The sequence below is a fragment of the Manis javanica genome, chromosome 10, assembly GCF_040802235.1.
Source record: "Manis javanica isolate MJ-LG chromosome 10, MJ_LKY, whole genome shotgun sequence".
NCBI lineage: Eukaryota > Metazoa > Chordata > Mammalia > Pholidota > Manidae > Manis > Manis javanica.
The window spans coordinates 79,924,809-79,948,672 of NC_133165.1; the positions used below are offsets into that span (position 1 = coordinate 79,924,809).

The 23,864-nt window shown below is 42.0% G+C and overlaps 2 protein-coding genes across 2 annotated transcripts; one reads left to right on the forward strand and one right to left on the reverse strand.

Moving 5' to 3' along the window:
• The first annotated feature begins 1,594 nt into the window (after positions 1 to 1,594).
• LOC140843860 (FERM domain-containing protein 6-like) lies at positions 1,595 to 16,021 on the forward strand. Its single transcript, XM_073214282.1, is given in 11 exon segments — positions 1,595 to 1,693; positions 2,549 to 2,684; positions 12,241 to 12,530; positions 12,912 to 12,988; positions 13,966 to 14,093; positions 14,096 to 14,148; positions 14,283 to 14,438; positions 14,706 to 14,771; positions 14,869 to 14,950; positions 15,538 to 15,567; positions 15,570 to 16,021. Coding segments are annotated over 11 exon segments (1,569 nt in total).
• A 6,677-nt stretch (positions 16,022 to 22,698) lies between these two features.
• On the reverse strand, positions 22,699 to 23,643 carry LOC108399041 (olfactory receptor 6C2-like). Its single transcript, XM_017663542.3, has one exon. The coding sequence runs from the start codon at positions 23,641 to 23,643 to the stop codon at positions 22,699 to 22,701; it is 945 nt and encodes a 314-aa protein (XP_017519031.3).
• Between the last annotated feature and the right edge of the window lie 221 nt (positions 23,644 to 23,864).

Sequence of the window (23,864 nt, forward strand, 5' to 3'; positions counted from 1 at the left end):
ACAGTTCTCTTGATATTCTTTCATTCCTGGAGATCCTTTTATCTCTCTCTGCTGCAGCTTCTTTGTGTTTCTGTTCTCTGATTTCTATTCCATTAACGGCCTTTTGCACCTCATTCAGTCTGCTCTTAAGTCTTCCAGAGATTGTTTTATTTCTGTGTTCTCCCTCCCTACTTTATCCATTAGCTGTTGAACATTTCTCTGCAGCTCCATCAGCATGGTTATGACCTTTATTTTGAATTCTTTTTCAGAAAGATTGGTTAAATCTATCTCCCCAGGCTCCTTCTCTGGGGTTGTGTGTGTGATTCTGGTCTGGATCAAATTCTTCTGCCTTTTCATGGTGATAGAGGTAGTTGTGGGCAGTTGGCCTGTGTGTCAGTTGGGAGAACAAAGTCCCTTCTTGCTTGTTGGTCACCTTCCTTTCCTGTAAGAATGGCAACCCCTAGCGGCTTGTTCTGGGCAGCTGTGCACTGACAGGGCCTCTGAGTCTGGCCAGGTCAGCTGCAGAGGAGGCTCTGGGTGGTTGCTGTGGGTGCAGCTACTATCAGGCTCCTGCTCCCCTATGGGGGGCCACACTGGAGGGGGAATGGGTGGGAGGCTGTTTATCTCCGTGAGGGACCTCAGAGCTGCACTGCCTCCCAGAGGGTTAGGATGCCTGGAGTTCTCTATGATTCCCAGCTGCTGGGCTAAGTGTGCCGGGATGCTTCCATCCAGCTGTGAGGCCTCTGTCCCTTTAAGACTTTCAAAAAGCACTCACTTTTCTTTTGTCCCAGGGGCACCGGCTGCAGGGACCCACTTGCAGATTTTACTGTTCTGTTTCCCTCATATCCAGCACACCATGCACTGAGTGTCTGTGCTCCTGGTGCAGATGACTAGGGCTGGGCATTTAGCAGTCCTGGGCTCCCACTCCCTCCCCACTCCAACTCCTTTCCTCCCACTGGGGAGCTGGGGTGGGGAGCGTGCGCAGGTCCTGCTGTGCTGCGGCTTGTATCTTACCCCCTTTGTGAGGTGCTGAGTTCTTGCAGATGTAGATGTAGCCTGGCTGTTGGACTGTATCTTCTGGTCTCTCTTTTAGGAGTAGTTGTATCTGTTGTATTTTTAAAAATATATATGGTTTTGGGAGGAGATTTCCACTGCCCTACTCATGCTGCCATCTTGGCTCCTCCTCCAAACCCTACATATTTTGTTAATTATTTAAAATAAGTTCCAGTCTTCACTCTATTTCACCCTTAAAAACTCTATGTATCTTTTGAAAGAGAATTGTTCTTATGTAGCTGCTACGCCAGTCCTTTTAAAAATGGTGTTTGCTTAGATCAGGGGTTGCTGAATATTTCTGGCTTTGAAACATGAGAGTGGCAATAGAGATTATGTAAGACAATGGGTGTGGCTGTGATCTGAAGAAAACTTCATTTACAAAAACAGGTGGCAGGTAGGGTTTGACCCAAGGCCCTAGTTTGCCAGCCCCTGGCCTTGAGGGTCCTTGGCGGGGGACCTGTAACCAAGACTGTATTAGTTGTGTGACTGGCATGTTTTCTAGCCTCTGCAAGCCTTGGTTTCCCCATCTGTACTGCGGAGTAAGCACAGTGACAAGGTAGAGATGGAAGGGCTGGCTCTGAGTCCTGCCCTGGAGCATGGCACACAGTGGAGGGTGTCGCTGCTGGCAGTGCTGTGTGGGCAAGCTCCCAACACAAGTCAGGTAGGTGAGTGTCCCCAGCTCTGGTGACCTGGCACAGCAGGGACTGAGGCTGCCCCCAAGGGCCTCCCCAAAGGTGAGTGACAAAGGGGCATGTCTTCTCTGCTGGTGCCCAGGATTTATCTCTAGATCATGCTAGAACTTGGGGACGGTGTGTCCTTCTATGCAATTTTGGTACTTTAAGGGGACATTGCATTACATGGGAGCTGCCGTGCTGAGCTTTTGGGCTCTAGATGTGAATCTTGTGGTGTAAATGAGAACATGCATTTAAGTCACCTGTGATACTGAACTGCTAAAAGTGTGTTTTGCACAGTCATCCTCTCTTCAAGAGGCAGCTGATGGGGAGCACCTCCTGTGCCAGGCCAGGGGTGAAGCTGTGGACCCAGCCATCATGCCCCATGGGGCCTGTGTCTGCAGGGCATGCTGGGAGCTGCCATGGCAGGTGGGGGGAACCCTGAACTCACTCTTGGTCCACTTGCCTAAACAACAAGCTTCCCCAGGCAGGGGAAGTGGGCTCTGAGCAAGGGGAACTGGGTCGGCCACGCTCAGATGTCTGTGCTGCACACTGCCCCAGAATGTTTTGGAAAGACTGATGATGCCTTTCCTTCTCAGAGGTTTCTGCGCTTCTTGGGAGGTCTTCCTGGGTGACAGGCAAGGCAGAGGCGTGGCTGCTGTCTGCAGGTTTCAGGTATGCCTGGGACACCTGTGGGGCCTGGTGCAGCTGCATGTCCTCCTCCCCACTCCCCAGCTCACCTTGCCTGCGGCTGCAGCTCCCTCTGATGCTCTCTTCTATTTTGTGCTTTCCCAATTTTTGGCTGCTTTATGCCCTATCATCACCCACCCCTCTGACCTCCATAGCCTTTTGCTGGGGCCTTGGCTGCCCTGCCTGTCCCCCACTTTCCACGGGCGGTGGCCCCAGGGACACAGCCTTCTTCCGCAGGTGCCTGGCTCTGCAGCACTCGATGCACCTTATATGGAAGGCGCTGCACCTTGAGTGAGGCTGTGACCTCAGATTAAAGTGTTAGGAGTGCACTCACCAGAGGCACATCCGTTGTAATGGACGTGATTCAGCTCTGTGGCTGTAGCTCACATCCCTGCCTGCATGGCCAGGGCGGCCACTGTCAGAATGACATCTCACTCTCCCATTTCTGCTTTGTAAGACTAGTGTTCTGGGCACACTGAGCAAGATTTGGTCCCACAAGGCCATGTGGACGGAGCAGGTCCCAGGGAGGAGCGGCTCCTCCCAGTGGGAAGACCACCCCAGTGGGGGGCCCTATGTGTACCTCCAGCCCCAAGACTCTCCCGTTTCCTCTTCAGCCCTCCTTTCTACCCTCATCTTGGCCATTGGGGAAGAATTCATTCCCTTTTTTAAACCTGTACTTGCCACGTGACTTTTGGAGCCACAGGATGCAGCTGGGTAAGGCCTCAAATGGTACAAAATGGGGGTCTTCTGTGAGAAGCACCTCTGTCCTCCCAGGAACCCGGCAGGGGGCTTCCAGGAGTCCCCTTAGAGGGACCCCTTGTAGACCCTCCGTAGGCCCCCACCCAGGACAGAGCAGGTCTGAGAGGCCCGGCAGACCCCCACCTGCTGGGAGGAGTGGGCTTGCTCTTAACTGCAAGGTCAGGGCCTCCTTGGATCCAAAGAGGAACCTCTGTGGTCTTGACCCGCTCCTAACAGATGGGAAGTAACCACATCTGCATCCTACATGAATTATTTTTAAAACTATGGGAACACCTAATATCTTCAGGACTGTGGTCTCAATAAGCTGAAAGCATCTGAAAACCTGTTGGGATTTTGCGGGGACTGAGCTGCAGATTCAGGGTCTGCCCAGAGCCCTTGCACCTTAGACATGGAGGTGACACTAGGATTTTTTTAAGTGTTTATTTATTTATTTATTTATTTATTTTTGAGAGGGCATCTCTCATATTTATTGATCAAATGGTTGTTAACAACAATAAAATTCTGTATAGGGGGGTCAATGCTCAATGCACAGTCATTAATCCATCTCAAGCCTAGTTCTCTTCAGTCTCCAATCTTCTGAAGCATAACGAACAAGTTCTTACATGGTGAACGAATTCTTACATAGTGAATAAGTTCTTACATGGTGAACAGTACAAGGGCATTCATCACAGAAACTTTCGGTTTTGATCACGCATTATGAACTATAAACAATCAGGTCAAATATGAATATTCATTTGATTTTTATACTTGATTTATATGTGGATCCCACATTAGTCTGTTTATTATTATTATTATTTTTATTTTTAATAAACTGCTGAAGTGGTAGGTAGATGCAAGATAAAGGTAGAAAACATAGTTTAGTGTTGTAAGAGAGCAATTGTAGATGATCAGGTGTGTCCCTGTAGACTATATGTTAATCTGAGCTAGACAAGGGCAACAAAACATCCATGGATGCAGAAGCTTTCTCTCAACACAAGGTGGGGGTGAGGTTCTAAGCTTCACCACTGTTGTTCCCCAATTTCTCACCTGATGGCCCCCCTGTGACTGTACCTGTCTTAGGTTGTTCCTCCCTTGAGGAATCTTACTCGACTCTGGCTAACCAGTCATCTTCCAGGGCCATACAGGGAAATGTAAAGTTGGTAAGTGAGAGAGAAGCCATATTGTTTGAAAAGGTTAGCTTTTTACTTCTTTGCAGATTTATGCCCTGTGGCTTCTATGCCCAGCACTTGTCTCGAGGTATCTTTACCACCTGGAGGAATTATGATACTCGGTAAATTCGATATGAGGCACGAATTCTATTTAAGGGTTGTAATTAGGAAGGAAGAAGAAAAGCTATAGAGGTAGCATATGGAAGAAAACATGGGAGGATTGATTATTTCTTTGACATATCTTCTTGTAGAGTACCTTAAGTATGTATAGGTTTTAAACTACTAACTAACTTGCGCACACATATTAACATAATAGGAATATGGTGACATAAACAAAGCAAATGTATAATTACCAGCCATCTCCAGTGAAGCCAAGAAAACCATTTAGGCACCCTAGGCATTTGTGAAAATTAGTCTATGATATGATGGGTATTGTCCAACTGTACTTGAACAGTCTGAGAGAAGTCAGACAAATTAAAGCAACCCATTTCTGGAATCTGTTCACATCCCATATGTTCTTTTAACCGTAGATAGTCTATAGTCGTAAGATTTTGGAGCACTACAACTTGCACCCCTCCCAACTCCTGATTGAGTTCCAACAGTACAGATCCAGTCAAATTCGTTGTATCACTGTATGTCTCACTGATGTCTAGGCTGGCATGTCGCACATGCCAGCCTAGACATCTCCCTCCTCATTCCTATGGCAAGTCCAGGAAACGGTGGGGTGGACGCAGCCACAACTGCAGCATCGCCCGGATCCCTGTGGAGGCTTTTTGATGATCATCCCCCGGCACAAGTCCTCCAGAGAGTGCTGATGCTGGAAGCTCCTCCTCATATCATATCTTTTCTGGGTATCCAAGCTAGGCCTTGATCTTCTGCATAGAAACAAACAGAACCTTTGCCCACACTTTGACATGCCCTCTATACCACTGTGTAGAACTCATTGGAGGTCAGCACACAGGAACTGATTTTTTTAAATTTTCATTTTCATTTTTATTTTTATTAAGAGAAAGGAATATTATCAGAAAAGAGTACCTCCATAGCTGATCATCTGACACCCTTTAAGTGATCAACATTAAGGATATTTAAAGCATGCATTAATCTTTGATTTACCAATTGTTTTATCCTATCAAGGAGTAATCCCCCTTTTCTTTCTTTCTTTCTTTCTTTTCCTTTTTTTAAAATCTTTAATCTACACTTATATGAAGAATACTATGTTTACTATGCTCTCCCCTATACCAAGTCCCCCCTAAAAACCACATTACAGTCACTGTCCATCAGCATAAAAAAATGTTGTAGAATCACTACTTATCCTCTCTGTTGTACAGCTCTCCCTCCCCTTTCTCCCTCCCCCAATGCATGCTAATCTTAATACCCCCTTTTCTTCTTCCCCCCTTATCCCTCCCTGCCCACCCATCCTCCCCAGTTCCTTTCCATTTGGTACCTGTTAGTCCATTTTTGGATTCTGTAATTCTGCTGCTGTTTTGTTCCTTCAGTTTTTCCTTTGTTCTTATACTCCTCAGATGAGTGAAATCATTTGGTATTTCTCTTTCTCCACTTGGCTTATTTCACTGAGCATAATCCTCTCTAGCTCCATCCATGTTGCTGCAAATGGTAGGATTTTTGCACTTCTTATGGCTGAGTAGTATTCCATTGTGTATATGTACCACATCTTCTTTATCCATTCATCTACCGATGGACATTTATGTTGCTTCCAATTCTTGGCTATTGTAAATAGTGCTGCGATAAACATAGGGGTGCATCTGTCTTTCTCAAACTCGATTGCTGCATTCTTAGGGTAAATTCCTAGGAGTGGAATTCCTGGGTCAAATGGTAGGTCTGTTTTGAGCATTTTGATGAACCTCCATACTGCTTTCCACAATGGTTGAACTAATTTACATTCCCACCAGCAGTGTAGGAGGGTTCCCCTTTCTCCACAGCCTCCCCAACATTTGTTGTTGTTTGTCTTTTGGATGGCATCTATCCTTACTGGTGTGAGGTGATAACTCATTGTAGTTTTAATTTGCATTTCTCTGATAATTAGCGATGTGGAGCATGTTTTCATGTGTCTGTTGGCCATCTGTATTTCTTTTTTAGAGAACTGTCTGTTCAGTTCCTCTGCCCATTTTTTAATTGGGTTATTTGTTTTTTGTCTGTTGAGGCGTGTGAGCTCTTTATATATTCTGGACGTCAAGCCTTTATCGGATCTGTCATTTTCAAATATATTCTCCCATACTGTAGGGTTCCTTTTTGTTCTACTGATGGTGTCTTTCACTGTACAGAAGCTTTTCAGCTTAATGTAGTCCCACTTGCTCATTTTTGCTGTTGTTTTCCTTGCCCAGGGAGATATGCTCAAGAAGAGGTCACTCATGTTTATGTCTAAGAGGTTTTTGCCTATGTTTTTTCCAAGAGTTTAATGGTTTCATGACTTACATTCAGGTCTTTGATCCATTTTGAGTTTACCTTTGTATATGGGGTTAGACAATGGTCCAGTTTCATTCTCCTACATGTAGCTGTCCAGTTTTGCCAGCACCATCTGTTGAAGAGACTGTCATTTTGCCAATGTATGTCCATGGCTCCTTTATCAAATATTAGTTGACCATATATGTTTGGGTTAATTTCTGGAGTCTCTAATCTGTTCCACTGGTCTGTGGCTCTGTTCTTGTGCCAGTACCAAATTGTCTTGATCACTGTGGCTTTGTAGTAGAGCTTGAAGTTGGGGAGTGAGATCCCCCCTACTTTATTCTTCTTTCTCAGGATTGCTTTGGCTATTCGGGGTCTTTGGTGTTTCCATATGAATTTTTGAATTATTTGTTACAATTTATTGAAGAATGTTGCTGGTAATTTGAGAGGGATTGCATCGAATCTGTATATTGCTTTGGGCAGGATGGCCATTTTGACTATATTAATTCTTCCTAGCCATGAACAGGGGATGAGTTTCCATTTGTTGGTGTCCCCTTTAATTTCTCTTAAGAGTGACTTGTATTTTTCAGAGTATAAGTCTTTTACTTCTTTGTTTAGGTTTATTCCTAGGTATTTTATTCTTTTTGATACAATGGTGAATGGAATTGTTTTCCTGATTTCTCTTTCTATTGATTCATTGTTAGTGTATAGGAAAGCTACAGATTTCTGTGTGTTAATTTTGTATCCTGCAACTTTGCTGTATTCCGATATCAGTTCTAGTAGTTTTGGGGTGGAGTCTTTAGGGTTTTTTATGTACAGTATCATATCATGTGCAAATAGTGACAGTTTAACTTCTTCTTTACCAATCTGGATTCCTTGTATTTCTTTGTTTTGTCTGATTGCTATGGCTAGGACCTCCTGTAGTATGTTAAATAGCATTGGGGAGAGTGGGCATCCCTGTCTAGTTCCCGATCTCAGAGGAAATGCTTTCAGCTTCTTGCTGTTCAGTATAATGCTGGCTGTCGGTTTATCATATATGGCCTTTATTATGTTGAGGTACTTGCCCTCTATTCCCATTTTGCTGAGAGTTTTTATCATGAATGTATGTTGCATTTTGTCAAATGCTTTTTCAGCATCTATGGAGATGATCATGTGGTTTTTGTCTTTCTTTTTGTTGATGTGGTGGATGATGTTGATGGATTTTCGAATGTTGTACCATCCTTGCATCCCTGGGATGAATCCCACGTGGTCATGGTGTATGATCCTTTTGATATACTGTTGAAATCTGTGTGCTAATATTTTATTGAGTATTTTTGCATCTACATTCATCAGGGATATTGGTGTGTAATTTTCTTTTTTGGTGGGGTCTTTGCCTGGGTTTGGTATTAGGGTGATGTTGGCTTCATAGAATGAGTTTGGGAGTATTCCCTCCTCTTCTATTTTTTGGAATACTTTAAGGAGAATGGGTATTATGTCTTCTCTGTGTGTCTGATAAAATTCCGAGGTAAATCTGTCCGCCCCGGGGTTTTGTTCTTGGGTAGTTTTTTGATTACCATTTCAATTTCTGTGCTCGTAATTGGTTTGTTTAACTTTTGTGTTTCTTCCTTGGTCAGTCTTGGGAGGTTGTATTTTTCTAGGAAGTTGTCCATTTCTTCTAGGTTTTCCAGCTTGTTGGCATATAGGTTTTCATAGTAGTGTTTAATAATTTGTATTTCTGTGGGGTCTGTCGTGATTTTTCCATTCTCATTTCTGATTATGTCGATTTGTGTTGATTCTCTTTTTCTCTTAATAAGTTTGGCTAGAGGCTTATATATTTGGTTTATTTTCTCAAAGAACCTGCTCTTGGTTTCATTGATTTTTGCAATTGTTTTATTCTTCTCAATTTTATTTATTTCTTCTCTGATCTTTATTATGTTCCTCCTGCTGACCGTAGGCCTCATTTGTTTTTCTTTTTACAGTTTCGATAATTGTGATGTTAGACTATTTATTTGGGATTGTTCTTCCTTCTTCAGGTGTGCCTGGATCACTATATACTTTCCTCTTAATTATGCTTTCGCTGCATCCCACAGAACTTGGGGCTTTGTGTTGTTGTTGTCATTTGTTTTCATATATTCCTTGATCTCTATTTTGATTTGTTCATTGATCCATTGATTATTTAGTAGCATGTTGTTAAGCCTCCATGTGTTTGTGAGCCTTTTTGTTTTCTTTGTAGAATTTATTTCTAGTTTTATACCTTTGTGGTCTGAAAAATTGGTTAGTAGAATTTCAATATTTTGGAATTTACTGAGGCTCTTTTTGTGAGCTAGTATGTGGTCTATTCTGGAGAATGTTCCATGTGCACTTGAGAAGAATGTATATCCTGTTGCTTTTGGATGTAGAGTTCTATAGATGTCTGTTAGGTCTGTCTGTTGTAGTGTGTTGTTCAATGCCTGTGTGTCCTTACTTATTTTCTGCCCTGTCGATCTATCCTTTGGGGTGAGTGGTGTGTTGAAGTCTCCTAAATGAATGTATTGCAGTCTATTTCCCTCTTTATTTCTGTTAGTATTTGTTTCACAAATGCTGGTGCTCCTGTGTTGGGTGCATATATATTTAGAATGGTTATATCCTCTTGTTGGACTGAGCCCTTTATCATTATGTAGTGTCCTTATTTATCTCTTGTTATGTTCTTTGTTTTGAAGTCTATTTTGTCTGATATTAGTACTGCAACCCCTGCTTTCTTCTCACTGTTGTTTGCCTGAAATATGTTTTTCCCTCCTTTGACTTTTAGTCTGTACTTGTCTTTGGGTTTGAGGTGAGTTTCTTGTAAGCAGCATGTAGATGGGTCTTGCTTTTTTATCCATTCTATTACTCTGTGTCTTTTGATTGGTGCATTAAGTCCATTTACATTTAGGGTGACTATTGAGAGATATGTACTTATTGCCATTGCAGGCTTTAGATTCGTGGTTCCCAAAGGTTCAAGGTTAGCTTCTTTAGTATCTTACTGCCTAACTTAACTCACTTATTGAGCTGTTATATATACTGTCCAGAGATTCTTTTCTTCTCTCCCTTCTTATTCCTCCTCCTCCATTCTTCATATGTTGTGTGTTTTGTTCTGTGCTCTTTTTAGGAGTGCTCCCATCTAGAGCAGTCCCTGTAGGATACCCTGTAGAGGTGATTTGTGGGAAGCAAATTCCCTCAGCTTTTGCTTGTCTGGGAATTGTTTAATCCCGCCATCATATTTAAATGATAGTAATGCTGGATACAGTATCCATGGTTCAAGGTCCTTCTGTTTCATTGCATTAAATATATCATGCCATTCTCTTCTGGCCTGTAGGGTTTCTGTCGAGAAGTCTGATGTTAGCCTGATGGGTTTTCCTTTATAGGTTACCTTTTTCTCTCTAGCTGCCTTTAAATCTCTTTCCTTGTCCTTGATCCTTGCCATTTTAATTATTATGTGTTCTTGCTGTTGTCCTCCTTGGATCCTTTCTGTTGGAGTTTCTGTGTAATTCCATGGTATGTTTGATTATTTCCTCCCCCAGTTTGGGGTAGTTTTCAGCAATTATTTCTTCAAAGAGACTTTCTATCCCTTTTCCTCTTTCTTCTTCTTCTGCTACCCCTATAATACGAATATTTTTCCTTTTGGTTTGATCACATAGTTCTCTTAGTGTTGTTTCATTCCTGGAGATCCTTTTATCTCTCTCTATGTCAGCTTCTATATGTTCCTGTTCTCTGGTTGCTATTCCTTCAATGGCCTCTTGCATCTTATCCATTCTGCTTATAAATCCTTCCAGGGATTGTTTCACTTCTGTGATCTCCTTCCTGACATCTGTGATCTCCCTCTGGACTTCATCCCATTGCTCTTGCGTTTTTCTCTGCATCTCTGTCAGCATGTTCATGATTTTTATTTTGAATTCTTTTTCAGGAGGACTGGTTACGTCTGTCTCCCTCTCAGTGTTGTCTCTGTGATCTTTGTCTGCCTGTACTTTTGCCTTTTCGTGGTGATAGAGATAATTTGCAGAGCTGGTACGAGTGACAGCTGGAAGAGCTTTCCTTCTTGTCGGTTTGTGGTCTTCCTCTCTTGGGAGAATAGTGACCTCTAGTGGCTTATGCTTGTCAGCTGTGCGCAGAAAGGGCTTCTGCTACCTGTCCGGTTGCTATGGAGTTTATATCCGCTGTTGCTGTGGGTGTGGCCTGGCTGGGGCTGCTCCTTCTAAATGGTGGAGCCCCATTGGAGGGGGAGCGGCTGGGAGGCTATTTATCTCTGTAATGGGCCTCTGTGCTCCCTGTTGCCCAGGAGTTTAGAGTGCCCAGAGATCCCCAGATTCCCTGCCTCTGGGCTATGTGTTATGTCCTGCCCCTTTAAGACTTCCAAAAAGCACTCTCCAAACCAAAACAACAACAGCAAGAACGAAAGAGGAAAAAAAAAAAAGGAGAAAATGAGCGATTTTCTTTGTCCTCAGGCGCCCGTCTCAGGCACCTGCTCACCCGTCTTGCTGCCTTGTTTCCCTAGTATTGGGGTGCCTGTCCCTTTAAGGCTTCAAAAAGCACTCGCCAAAAAAAAATAAAGGGAGAAACGCACGATATTCTTTGTCCTCAGGTGCCTGTCTCCAGCACCCGCTCACCAGTCCTGCTGCCTTGTTTCCCTAGTATTGGGGTCCCTGTCCCTTTAAGGTTTCCAAAAAGCACTTGCCAAAAAAAAGGGAAAAACGTGTGATATTCTTTGTCCTCAGGCATCGGTCTCAGGCACCTGCTCACTGGTCTTACTGCCTTGTTTCCCTGGTATTGGGGTCCCTGTCCCTTTAAGGCTTCCAAAAGGCACTCGCCAATAAAAAAAGAAAAAAACCGCTCTGGTTTCTTTCCACCCGCCAGGAGCCGGGGGGAGGGGCACTTGGGTCCCGCCTGGCAGGGGCTTGTATCTTACCCCCTTCGCGAGGCGCGGGGTTCTCGCAGGTGTGGATGTGGTCTGGATGTTGTCCTGTGTCCTCTGGTCTCTATTTTAGGAAGTTGTCTTTGTTATATTTTCATAATTCTATGTGGTTTTGGGAGGAGAGTTTCTCTGCTCTACTCACGCTGCCATCCTGGCTCCCAAGTGTTTATTTTTTTAAAGCAGTTTTAGCTTCAAAGCAGATTTGGGGGAAGACACAGTGCCCCCCCTCCACCCCTGCCCCCCACCACAACCCCACTTTTACAGCCTCCTTCACCAAGCGGTGCATTTGTTACCACCACTACCTGTCCCGGCACCAAGCCCTGAGCATAACTTTCTGGAGACACTCTCAGCTTTATGTTCCTCTCTAGGATAATTGTTTTTTTCCAAGCATATAAAGGAAGCACAGGGTTGTGATATTCCAAAGATACAGAAATGTATAATGTGGAAGGAAGCCCCTCATGTGGTGCCCTTCCTGGCATAGCCAAGTTAACGTGGATTGTCAACTTGAAGTTGGTGAATTCATTTCCAGATTCATAGGCATTTCTATTTGTATAGGATTTATTCCAAAGCTAGGCCAGGGTTCCTCAGGTAGAGGGGTAAGACCATGTGGACACCTCTTTCTTTCCTGAAGCACATATCAGCTTCGATATCCAATATTCCTGCACTTGGAAACCATCTGTGCAGCCAGCAACATTTGACCCCTGGACATTGAGGGCTGTGCTTGGAGTGCCAGCTCAGAAATCAGCTGCCAGCCACTCCATAGAAGCTCACTCCACCACGCCCCCCTGGGCCTGTTTATCCCAGACTACAGGAATCACTCCAATGAGGCTCCTCTTTTCAGATAATGAGTACATGTTCATGGATTTGGAGCAGGAGCTCAGCAAGTACTTCTCAAAGGACTGGAATAGAGAAATGTGTAAAGTAAGTTAGACTGCCAGGTGGGGGCTGCCCCAAAACCCCTTGAGCGAGCATCCATGCATCTGGGTCGGGTGCTGGTGCCAGGGTGCTCCCTGTGCAGAGTGACTGTCTGTGGCCTCAGCCCCGCTGGCATACCTGCTGCCTGAAATGTTCTCACTGCCTCTGGAGTTGGTGTTGGGTGTGGGTCTAGGCAAAAGCTTGGGGATGCCACAGATGCTTCACTGGGTTTGCCCTTTAGGAGTGTAAGATCAAACTGTGACCTACCCCGGCTGAGACCTGAGCTTGAGCTTAGAGCCTTTGGAGGCCTACCTGTGGTGACAGTGCCAGCTGTGCCCAGCTGGACCACTCTCACAGCCTTCCTTCTCTTTCCGCCCCTACCCACAGGGACAGGGGAGGCCCCGTGCAGCCTTTGTGACCTTCCTCAGGGTGCAGTACTATGTGGAAAACAGAAGGCTCATAAGGTAATTGTTGCTGACATTAAGGACATTTCCTGGGATGGTGGGCATCCACCATGGTGAACCAAGAGGTGGGAAGGACGTGGCTGCTGCGTTGTGGGTGGGAGCCATATGCTACACGCTGTAAAGACAAGCTCTCCCAGGCACAGAGACTTGTGTCTCCAGATGGGATTCTTCCCTGGCAGGTGCTGGGAGGGTGTGAAGATGCCTTCTTTAAGATGGCTGTCCCCCTGTGTGTGGCTCTGTGCTGGGCACTGGCCTGGGCAGGAGAGGGTCCCTTGGTAGGACCCCAGCAAGCTCCACCTGAGGTGCAGGAGCTACTCTCCTGAGAGATCTACCCCAGAGCTCATAGTCTGATGGACCCCCAGACAGCCCAGGGGCTGTTTATGCCAGACCAGGGGCACGTGAGCAGGGCCTGTGTCCCCAGGAATCCCCTGAGCTGGTGCCAGTGGCCCCAACAAACATTCCTAGGCAGAGAGGTGGGGAGGAAGCATGTGCATGCTTGTGTGGAAGAGTCATGGAGAGGAGAATGGAAGGGGTGGGGTGATGATGGGAGCTTTGCTGGCTCTGGGTCCAGCCATGGTCCATAGGATTAGAAAATCTAAGCTGCTCTCCCAGAGCTGGGGCTGGGAAAGAACAGGAAACACCCCATCTGGGAATGAGCTTCAACTCTGAGCCTGCCCAGTGCCCGTGGATCCAGGCAGTCCTGCACGGGCACATCCCTGGGGCACTGGCAGCAGCTGGCCCAGGGTTGGTGAAGGGCACCCCTGCTGGGGAACAGACCTGGGTCTAGCATTCAGAGAACTGAGGTGTGATGGCAGCAGGTTCATCCACCACCCTGGGAAGCAGCTTGTGTGGCAGGGGTGGGCCTTCTGGGACCTGGAGAGGCCCAAGACCTGGAGCAGAATGGTAGGAGGGCTGGGGTGGTGGCCAGGCCGTTAGGGCAGAGCCAGCCTCTCAGAAACCTGCCAACTGCCTTCCAGGGACAGGAAGGCCAGGAACCCGGACTACTGCCACCTGAGGGAGCGGGTGCTGAGGTCTGAGTGCACCCACTGGGAGGAGGCCTACTTCCTGCTAGCTGCCAATGGGCTGCAGGCTGACCTGGGCAACCACTGGGAGCCCATGTTGGGAGGTACTTAGAGCCACAGGCCTACTTCCCACAGTGGGTAAGGCCACCAAGACTTCCTGCTCTGGATGGTGGAGAGCCTTCCCCCTGCCCAGCGAAGACAGGCTGAGGGCCAGGACTGGGCAAGGTGATGGGGAGCAGGCAGGGCCCGACAGGCCTGTGATTGTCCCTCAGATTGTTGCCAAGAGGGGCAGCACCTACATCCTCAGGCATGGTCCCAGCATGCACCGTGAGCAGCAGGGCCTGAGCCCCAAGGAGGCAATACTACACTTCATCAGAGAGGCCTGCCTGCTTGAGGACGTTCCTGTCCACTTCTTCAGGCTGTACAAGGTCAAGCCCAAGTGGCTGCCAGTGGGGAAATGAGTCCAGACTGCCTCAGAGCTGCCTCTGCCCAAGGGAAGGGAGCCCACAGGGTGGCCAGGACATTGATCCCAGGACAGGGTGCATGTGTCCCCACAGCTGACCTGTGGCCTGGGGACCCTGCCTCAGTCCGATGCATGGCCACAGCGAGCTGACTACACCCTGCTTTTCCATGACAAGGCCCATCCTGCCCAGGCACAGGCTGTTGAGGGCTCTGATGTTGGAGTCCTTTTTTAGGATAAGAAGGAAGACAGACCTACCCTCACCCTGGGGCTGACCCTCAAAGGAATGCACATCTCTCAGGTGGGGTGGAGCCCCTGGAGTGCCCCCTCCCTGTAAAGGGCTGAACCTTTGGCCTTGCCTCTGACCCCTGGCATGGCCCCTCTCTGCTGCTCTGCAGGACATGAACCGTGCTCCCCAGCTGCTCTATGACTTCCCCTGGTCCCATAGGGAAGCTGGCATTTCTGGTGTGTGTCTGATGGGTCTGGGGAAGACTAACGCTGCTCCTAAGGGCATTTTCTGGGCACCTCATCCTCTACAAGGCACACACACAGCCCAACAGCGTGTCCCCCACCCCTGCCTGGGGCCTTGCTCCTTCAGTGGGAGATGGCCTGCCCCTAGGAGTTGTTTTCCTGCCCTGACAGGGCGTTCTGAGTCTCAGTTCCAGGAAACATTTGCCTCCTGTGTGGAGAAAGTAGAGGGGAATTACGTGTAAGTCACAGAACCAGTGTGCTGTGGCTGCAGGCTTCCAGGTGTCTCTGCTCTGTCGTCCTGGCTTCACACAGTCACCCGGGCCTGGACTCAGGGGGGAAGGGCAGGGACAGTGCAGCCCTTTTCACCATGTCCTGGACTGGTGCTCCCCACAGCCATCCCAGACTTCAGGAGCAGCCTTCTCATTACTGCGTACAGAGCAGTGGGCCCCCCTAAAAGCTTGCCTGCCCACAGAAGTTAGATTTGCACAATGGAAACAATGGCAGTTCCAAGTTTGGGTTATGGCTGGTGTTTAAAACACTCCTCTTCACTTGTCGTATGGTTTTCTTGTAAATTTATGTCTTGTCTCTTTGTCCAGGGAAAAACTTTAAGATCCAACTGGACAGGCTGCTCTTCACCCCGAACCGCTCTACTGCATCTGCTGCACCTCCCACTCCTGCCACCTCCTGCAGCTGCTCAGCACCAGCCACCAGCTCCACCTCACCCTGCAGCCCACACTGCAGTGCCTGCAGCAGCTGGAGGAGGCTGAAGGTGGGCGCCTGTCCACGTCCTCATCCTGCCCGTGGTCTGGGTGCTTAGAGCATCACCTGTGCCCACACTGCCCCCCTTTCCTACCCCCCAGCTGGGCCCTGGGCCTGGCACTCCCCTTGCATCAGCCGGCTGACACTTCTGATTCTCGCATCATGGGGTGTGGACATTTGGCTCATGTGTCCCCCCGAGACGTTATGATGGAAGGGTGTGGTGGTGACCCCACTCCTCCAGCTCTTCTGGAGCCTGACTCAAAAATGGGCTCTTTATCTCTGACTCAGTTACTAGAAAATTTTGTGTTTCTTTGCTTTTAATTATAAAGCAATTTTTTTAGTAACTTTGTGAAGTGATCTTTACAGTTGTGACAAAGGTGTAATTGTCTTCTCTTCCTTAGTTTTTCTAAAAAGTAATTGTATTTTTTATTGATACTGTGTTTCCATCCTCACTGTTATCTATTAATGCAATGTTAAATACAGAGATCATGGATTTTTTTGATGCTGAGTTTATGCCAAAAACTGCTCCACAGTAATTTTCTTAGGCATCAAGAATTAATTTCTATAGTGGGGGTTTGAATGTTTTTTATTTTCAAACAGTGTTTGTAATCCTATATCAGTAAGTAAAAAACATCCCTTTGAAACCACAATTAATTTGCTTGTAAATATTTATCTTCCTTGCTTTTTAACTGCTCTTTATTCATACTAAAGTAAGAAGAGAGTTACATTTACTAGGTTACCCAGTTCATACTGTTAAACCCTTGTTCCAGGGAAGCAGTGCTGACTTGGGCTCATGGCTTGCCTGAAAACTAGAACCATTACAGGGAATTTTGGGGCTTCTTCAACATATGTATTAGAATAATATTGGAAGTTGTGAATAAATTTGGAAGTAGTGGAGAAGACTGTTGCAGTTCACCTACTCTTCTGTCATCCTTTCTCCTTATCTTTCAAGTTGTAAATGCATCACTACATAATCTTACTCAGCTCAACCTGCTATGGGCATTGCTCAAAGCAAATGTTTTTTCTTACAATATCTTACACAGTGTTATAAGACATAATTCAATAAACTAATTGACAATGACATACAACCACTGATTTAACTTATAATAAATATTTGAAAGGAGACAGAGATTTCTAATGAATGATATTATGCAGCCTGTCTTTTGTAGTGATGAAGGGAGAAATAGACACACACATGCCTACATACACAAACACACTCACACCCACACAATAGATGCTTTTTCTTTTACAACTGGAGGTTGACGGTATAACTGACATTTCTGTATGCTCCTTATTTAAGGATTCCTAATTATATATCCATTTATTTACTATTATGACATCTCATATACATTTTAGAGGCTTTATGAAATACCTGGGTTATAACATATACCTGATTATAATGCAGGCAGGTGAATTCTTCTCTCAGAAAAAAATATAGCTAAAATTTCACAAGGGAAAATACTACTAATGTTGCAAAACTTATCATAGTTATTTTTCTCTTAGTCAATGATAACTTCAGTAAGTTGTTTAAATATAGTAATTATTAAAGGTACTTATTTGGAAATGGTAGGTTTGATGAATTTTCATGTGAACTTTTCACTTTCACTCATATAGTCATGTTCACCCTTACAAGTTCTCTGAACCAAAAAATCTGAGACTGTGGTCCCCAACAAAATGCATTGATTTTTCTCATGAAAGTCAAGGAATATTTTCTTGTACATTTTAACATGTAAAAGAGGAAAACGATCCAAATGACAGTGGATGCAGACATGCTCTTCTGTTTGAAAGAGCTGGTATTTCAATATGTCTATACAAGGACAAAGATTTGGCAATAACAACCTTGACTTTTTTTTTTTTGGAGTTTGCCCCAGCTGCATATTAATGAGTAAACAAGAGGTCCTTTGTGATTTACACTCAAAAGTCATCAATGAATCTTTTCAGTAATTTCATCTGGCAAAAGAAAAATAACTAACAAAGGCTGTGTTGGCTCCAGTGTCCTTGGAGAAAAGAGGAGAATTATCAGGTTTTTTCATTTTCTTATTTTTCTTAAGGCTTTATTGAAGGAAAAGCAACATACAACGATTGATAAGTTTTGACATATGTGAAAACATTAGCACAATCAGAGGGGTGAACACGTCCTTGTTCATCCCCGTGGTCCCCTGTGACCTCATGCTCTGTATTCCTCCATTTCTCAGCCAAACCCTGATAAACTTTCTGCCACTACAGATGAGTTATTTTTTCTTGTAGAAGTTCAAATAAATTCAGTAATGCAAGATTTCTTTTTCAGAGTGGGAATGTCTGGCTTCTGTCAATACACATGAATTTAAGATTTATTATTGTTTTTATGTGTGCCAAGAGTTCATTCCATTTTGCTTCTGAGTAGCATTCCAACGTTAGTGGACCCCAAGAGGTCTTCCCAGTTTGTGACTATTACAAATAAAGCTGCCATGAAAAGTTGTGTATTAGATTTGTATGTGTATTTCATTTCTCTTGGGTAAATACTTGGGATGAAATGGAACAGTTGGTTAGTTTATAAGTTAGGTGTACATCTGACTTTTAAAGACCCTGTCAAACTATTTTCCAATGTGTCTTTAGCATTTTACATTCCGATTACCAGTGTATGAGAGTTTAGGTTCCACAAAAATGCCAAACGTTAGCTTGATCAGTCTTTAGTTTTAGCCATTGTTGTTTTGATTTACAATTCTCTAATGACATATGATGTTAGGCTTCTTATCATAAGTTGTTTTGACATTTGCATAGCTTCTTCAGTGCGATATTTGTGCATATCTTAGGCCCATTTAAAAAATTGGATTGTTTTCCTGTTGTTGAGTTTCAAGAGTTCTTTATTCTGGAGAAAGTTTCTTAAAAGATATGATTTTAAAATATTTTCTCTAGTTGAATGGGTTTTCCAGTTTCTGAATGGTGTCCTTTGAGCAAAAGAAATAATTAACTTGGATGAAGTCAAATTATCTCCTACCACTTGTGCTTTGGCATCATGTTTAAGGAAGCATTGTCAAACCCAATGAACAAAGATTTTTATTTTCTTCTAAGAGTTTTAGCTTTTGCAATTAGGTCTCCAATAATTTGAGTAAATTTTTATATGGCATGAGAAAGTTGTCTAAATTTACTCTTTTGCATATGTATATCCAGTTGTCTAGCACTGTTTGTCGAATATGGTATTCTTTTCCTGGTAAATTGTCTTGGTACCCTTGTTATAAAACATTTGACCATTGGGTTGAACAGTGTCCCTAAAATGGTATATCAAAGTCCTAACCCACAGACCCTGTAATTATGCCCTTGTTTAGAAAAGGGTCTTTGCAGTTGCGATTAAGCTAAGAATTTTGAAGAGGCCCTAAATCCGGTGACTGGTGAGAAGAAACACTATGGGCAGAGAAACTTACGAACAGGGTCACTGAAAGGTTTAGTAGAAAAGTACAGAAGAAAGAGCTGATGGAAAGATTCTCTGCATGATGTTCCTGGGGGACATTTAAGATATTCATGGTGACTATTTTACTTATATTGCTTAGAGAACAATCATTCCTGGTTTGTTCCTAAATCCTTGATTTGTCTTTACCTTTACATAATTTTATATTATTATAGGACGAAACGGAGACAGAGAAGGGTCAGGAACCACCAGGGAGCAGGTCACTAAACCTTCTTTAGTACAAATTAAGTGTTGGGAAAAGGAAAAATATTTGCCAAACACTTGATCTTTAAGAGTCACTTCTTTTTGCCCTAAGGGCCTTTGAAAACTTTAAGTGTTCTGAATAAACACTTTAAATGTTACTGGTCTAATATATCAATTAAAAGACAGTGATTATAAGAGTGAATTAAAAACAAGACCCTTGTGAGAAACTTCAAAATTTCTTCTGTTCCATTCTTCTTTTCCTTTGTGTGTTCCTATAGGTTATTATCCAAGAAAATAACTTTAAATATAGACTCAGAATAAAAGAAAAGAGATCAAGATTTATCATGCTAACACCAATTAAAAAAAGCTACAGTCACTATTTTAATTTCTGCCCTAATTATTATGATTTCCGTACATTTCCTTCCTTTGGTCTGGTTTACTCTTAGAGTTTTCTTAAGGCTCTGTTATTGATTTGAGTTCTTGCTTATTTAGTAAAATAGGTGTGTTTACTGTCACACATTTCACTGTATGCACTGTTTCAGCTGCTTCCTGTTAAGTTTTGGTATTTTATGTTTTTGCTCCCATTCATCTCAAAGCTCATTTCTCATGTGATTTATTCTTTAATTCATTGGCTATTTAGGAGTGTCTTGTTTACTTTTCATTTAGTTGTAAATTTCCCAAAGTTTCTTCATTTATTGATTTAAAATTTTATTACATTGTGGTTGGAGGACATAATTTCTGTGATTTAAATCCTTTTCAGTGTAGTGATGCTTGTTTTATGGCTTAGTATGTGATGTGTCCTAGGAAATTTGCATGTGTATTTGAGAAGAATGTGTATCTTGCAGTTTGGTCGAGTGTTCTGTAGATGTGTATTAGGTCTCACTGGTTTATAGTGTTGTTCATATCTTCCCTTGATAATCTTCTGCCTAGTTTTTCTATCCATTACTGAATGTATTTAAGTTCCCCACAAATATTTTTTGAATATTTCTTCTTTTATTTTTGTCAGGTGTTACTTCATGTCTTTGGGGGTTTCTTGGTAGTTGAATATATATTTATAATATATCTTTCTGAGCTTTATCATTCTAAAATCTTTCCTTTCTTCTGGATGTGGTCTCTCTCTCAAAATACCTGATTTTACTGTACTCATCCTTTTTAGGATGATGATGTGAGAAGATAAAATGCCTCTCAACAATGAAATGAAATGAGGTCAATGACATAGGCATTGTGACAGCCTTATGCTACTGTTGACCTAACCATACATCAGGATGATCATCTTCTTCTAGAACATAGTTGACATTCCTTTGATACTATTATGATAGAAATTAGTTTCTTACGTTGCTTATCAGGTGTTTATTGCTATATGAAAATAGGCCAGTGATTTTTAAAAATATTAATTTTCTAACTTAAATTCTCTTCTAAGTTCCATTATTTTTCTATTTGTTTCTTCCATTTATTCTTTCCATTGTTTCTTCCATTTATTAGTTTCTAACATTTCAATGTTTACATAAAAGTATATATCTGTTAATATAAGATTAAAAACATTAATCCAAAGACATGACTTCTTTTATTGCTGATGTGAAAATAAATTCTGCAAATTATATTGTGATGTGCTAAGATGCCACACATTATAAAACACATTTTATTTTCAGAGTTTAAATGCTTAACACATGCATTTAAAATTGCTAATGTTATATTTTTATATCTTCTGTCTAGTATTTATAATGATAATTTTCTTTCTTAATTTAGGACTTTTCAAGATCATCTAAAACAATAGTGAGTACAACGAGAAGGCTAGAAATCGAATTTGGTTCTTAATTTTGACAATCTGTTGGTATGATATTCTTTATGATATTTTTATAACTAGTTTTATTAATATTATTCTAATTAATTTATTAATGTTTACCATGTTATCATTTATTATGGATTTTCTGGTGACTATTACATTTTTTAAACCTTTTTCAGCATCTATTTACTTATTCTTATGATGTCTACTTTTAAAAATTGATTTATATGGTAAAGTATGTGGGTAGATTTTACTGGGATACAGCTTTCTCTTACTACCAGAGGAAATCCACTTGAACGTAATCTATTTTTCTTCTAATATGTTCTTAGAATGTAATGACACATTTTATATAGAAAATTTCTATTTGTATACTTAAATTATTATGTTTTATTTTTCTATAGTCTGGAATAATTTAATTTAGGATGGCATTATTTAGGATATATTTTAAGTTAGTAAGAATTCTTTTAAAAATAATTTAGTTCTCCTTCATTTTATAGACTGGAAATTTTCACTTTCCCAGTACTTAAAATACTTAAAGATATTTTAACAACCAAGATGTTTAAATACACAAATTTATCTCCAGTAACACTTTATATATACAATTTTTATAAATTTATGGGCTTTATATATATGCTTTTTACCATGTTATTGCTTGGTAAATAAATATTGGAATAATATTTATTCCAGTAAATATTAAACATAAATATTGGAATTTCAGTCCCAAATTTTTAATGAAGTATTTTTTGTCACTGTATACTTAATTTTCAAGGGATTTTTATTTTTATAATTTTTAATTTTTAAAATATGTTTTGTAGACTTCAAAAACTGTATTTGTGTGAGTCTACAATAAGCATTTTCATTTACGTTAGGGAAACTTTTTCTGTTTTTTTTTAAGCTGATAGATGAAAATACTCAAACTTATTAATGGAAGTTGTGGGTGGACAGATTGTTTTTAATTCTCCTTTTCATTGAATGTGCATCAATTTGGTAATCTAAGTTTCATGATATTGTGCCATTTCTTCATTTTTTCACCATGTGGCTATTGCGACCTCATTCTACAATTCATTCTTCTTGGATACATTTTCAAATATCTTTATTCATTCTTCTCTAATTTGTGTCGTACTTAGTGTCAGTTTATAAGCTTAAACTCTTCCCATTTTAGTAGCCTTTTTATCTCTGCCACATAGGGATATCCCTTATTTGCTGTGAGATAAACTAAACATTGAAGATATTATTTTTAAATTGTATTGACAATTTTTCTAGTGTCTACATTGGTTGTAATTTACATTATTTTAGTCAATCATATTGTCCTAGTTCTGGAATTACAGCATGTCTTACAAAAATTGTGCTTTTTATTACTGCATTATACCTTATTTATATCTTTTAACCCAAATTTTGTTGTAATTACATCCATGTGGATGAAATTTTTGAGTAGATTTGGAATAGAGTTCATTTTTTATAGTACTCCATAAATAGAAGTTGTAAAATGTTAGTAAAACTGGAAGAGAGATTACTAAGACATAAATATGATTAGAATTTTACCAGAAAACTTGAGGGAATAGTCATCCCTTCATAATGATTAATCAACTACTTTTTCCTCTTAATCTTCAGTAAGAGTGTAATCTTTTTGATGGAATCATTTAAGGCTTTCTTCACTTGCTTGTTTCTTAGGGTATAAATAAATGGGTTCAACATAGGTGAAACAGAAGAAATGAGCAGGGATACTCCTTTATTAAAAGCCCCATCTTCCTTTGCTAAAGGTTTGATATAGATGAAGATGCAGCTGCCATAGGTGATGGAAACCACAATCATGTGAGAAGAACAGGTGGAAAAGGCTTTTTTCTTTTGCTGAGCAGAAGAGAATCTTAGAATTGTTATGATGATATAAATGTAGGACAGAACAACACACACAAAAGTCATGATAAAAGTCAATACAGCACACACTAAAATCATTTGCTCTATGAGTTGTGTGTCTGAGCATGATATCTTTAACACAGGATTGGCATCACAGAAGAAGTGATCAATAACATTCGATTCACAGAATTCTAGGTGGAGGCCCAGGCTAAGTGGAGGGATTATGATTAAAAAACCAGACAGCCAACAGCTGATGATGAGCCTTTTGCAGACTCTGTTATTCATGATGGTAACATAATGCAAGGGTTTGCAGATGGCCACATAGCGGTCAAAGGACATAGTGGCTAGAAGAAAAAATTCTGTTATCCCAAAAAGGTAAGTAAAAAATATTTGAACAACACAGGCCTCATAGGTAATGGTTTTGTCACCAGTTGATATGTTGTACAAAAATCTGGGAATACAAGCAGTTGTGAATGAGATTTCTAAGAAGGAAAAGTTTTGGAGAAAAAAGTACATGGCTGTTCTGAGATGGCAATCTATGAAGATGAGGGAGATAATGGTCAGGTTCCCAGCTGCACTCAACATGTAGGTAAAAAAAAGAAAGATGAAAATTAGAACTTTCATTTGTGGGTTATCAGTCAGTCCCAGCAGGATGAATGTTATTGTGTGGTTTCTCATCATGGATTCCTGCATTCTGCCAGTCTGTAGGAAAAATCAGAGAGTTAAATAGTCCAGGAAAGCCACAGTGAGCACTCAACACTGCCTGTAAATGCCAAGCAAATTGACTTGACTCTCGAAGTGGTCATGCTGTCTATGAATAATATTTTTATTGTGAATATAAGTAGTAAGTATATTTTCATCCTTGCCTTCTCTTCCATACTGATGGCTTCATCTTTGTT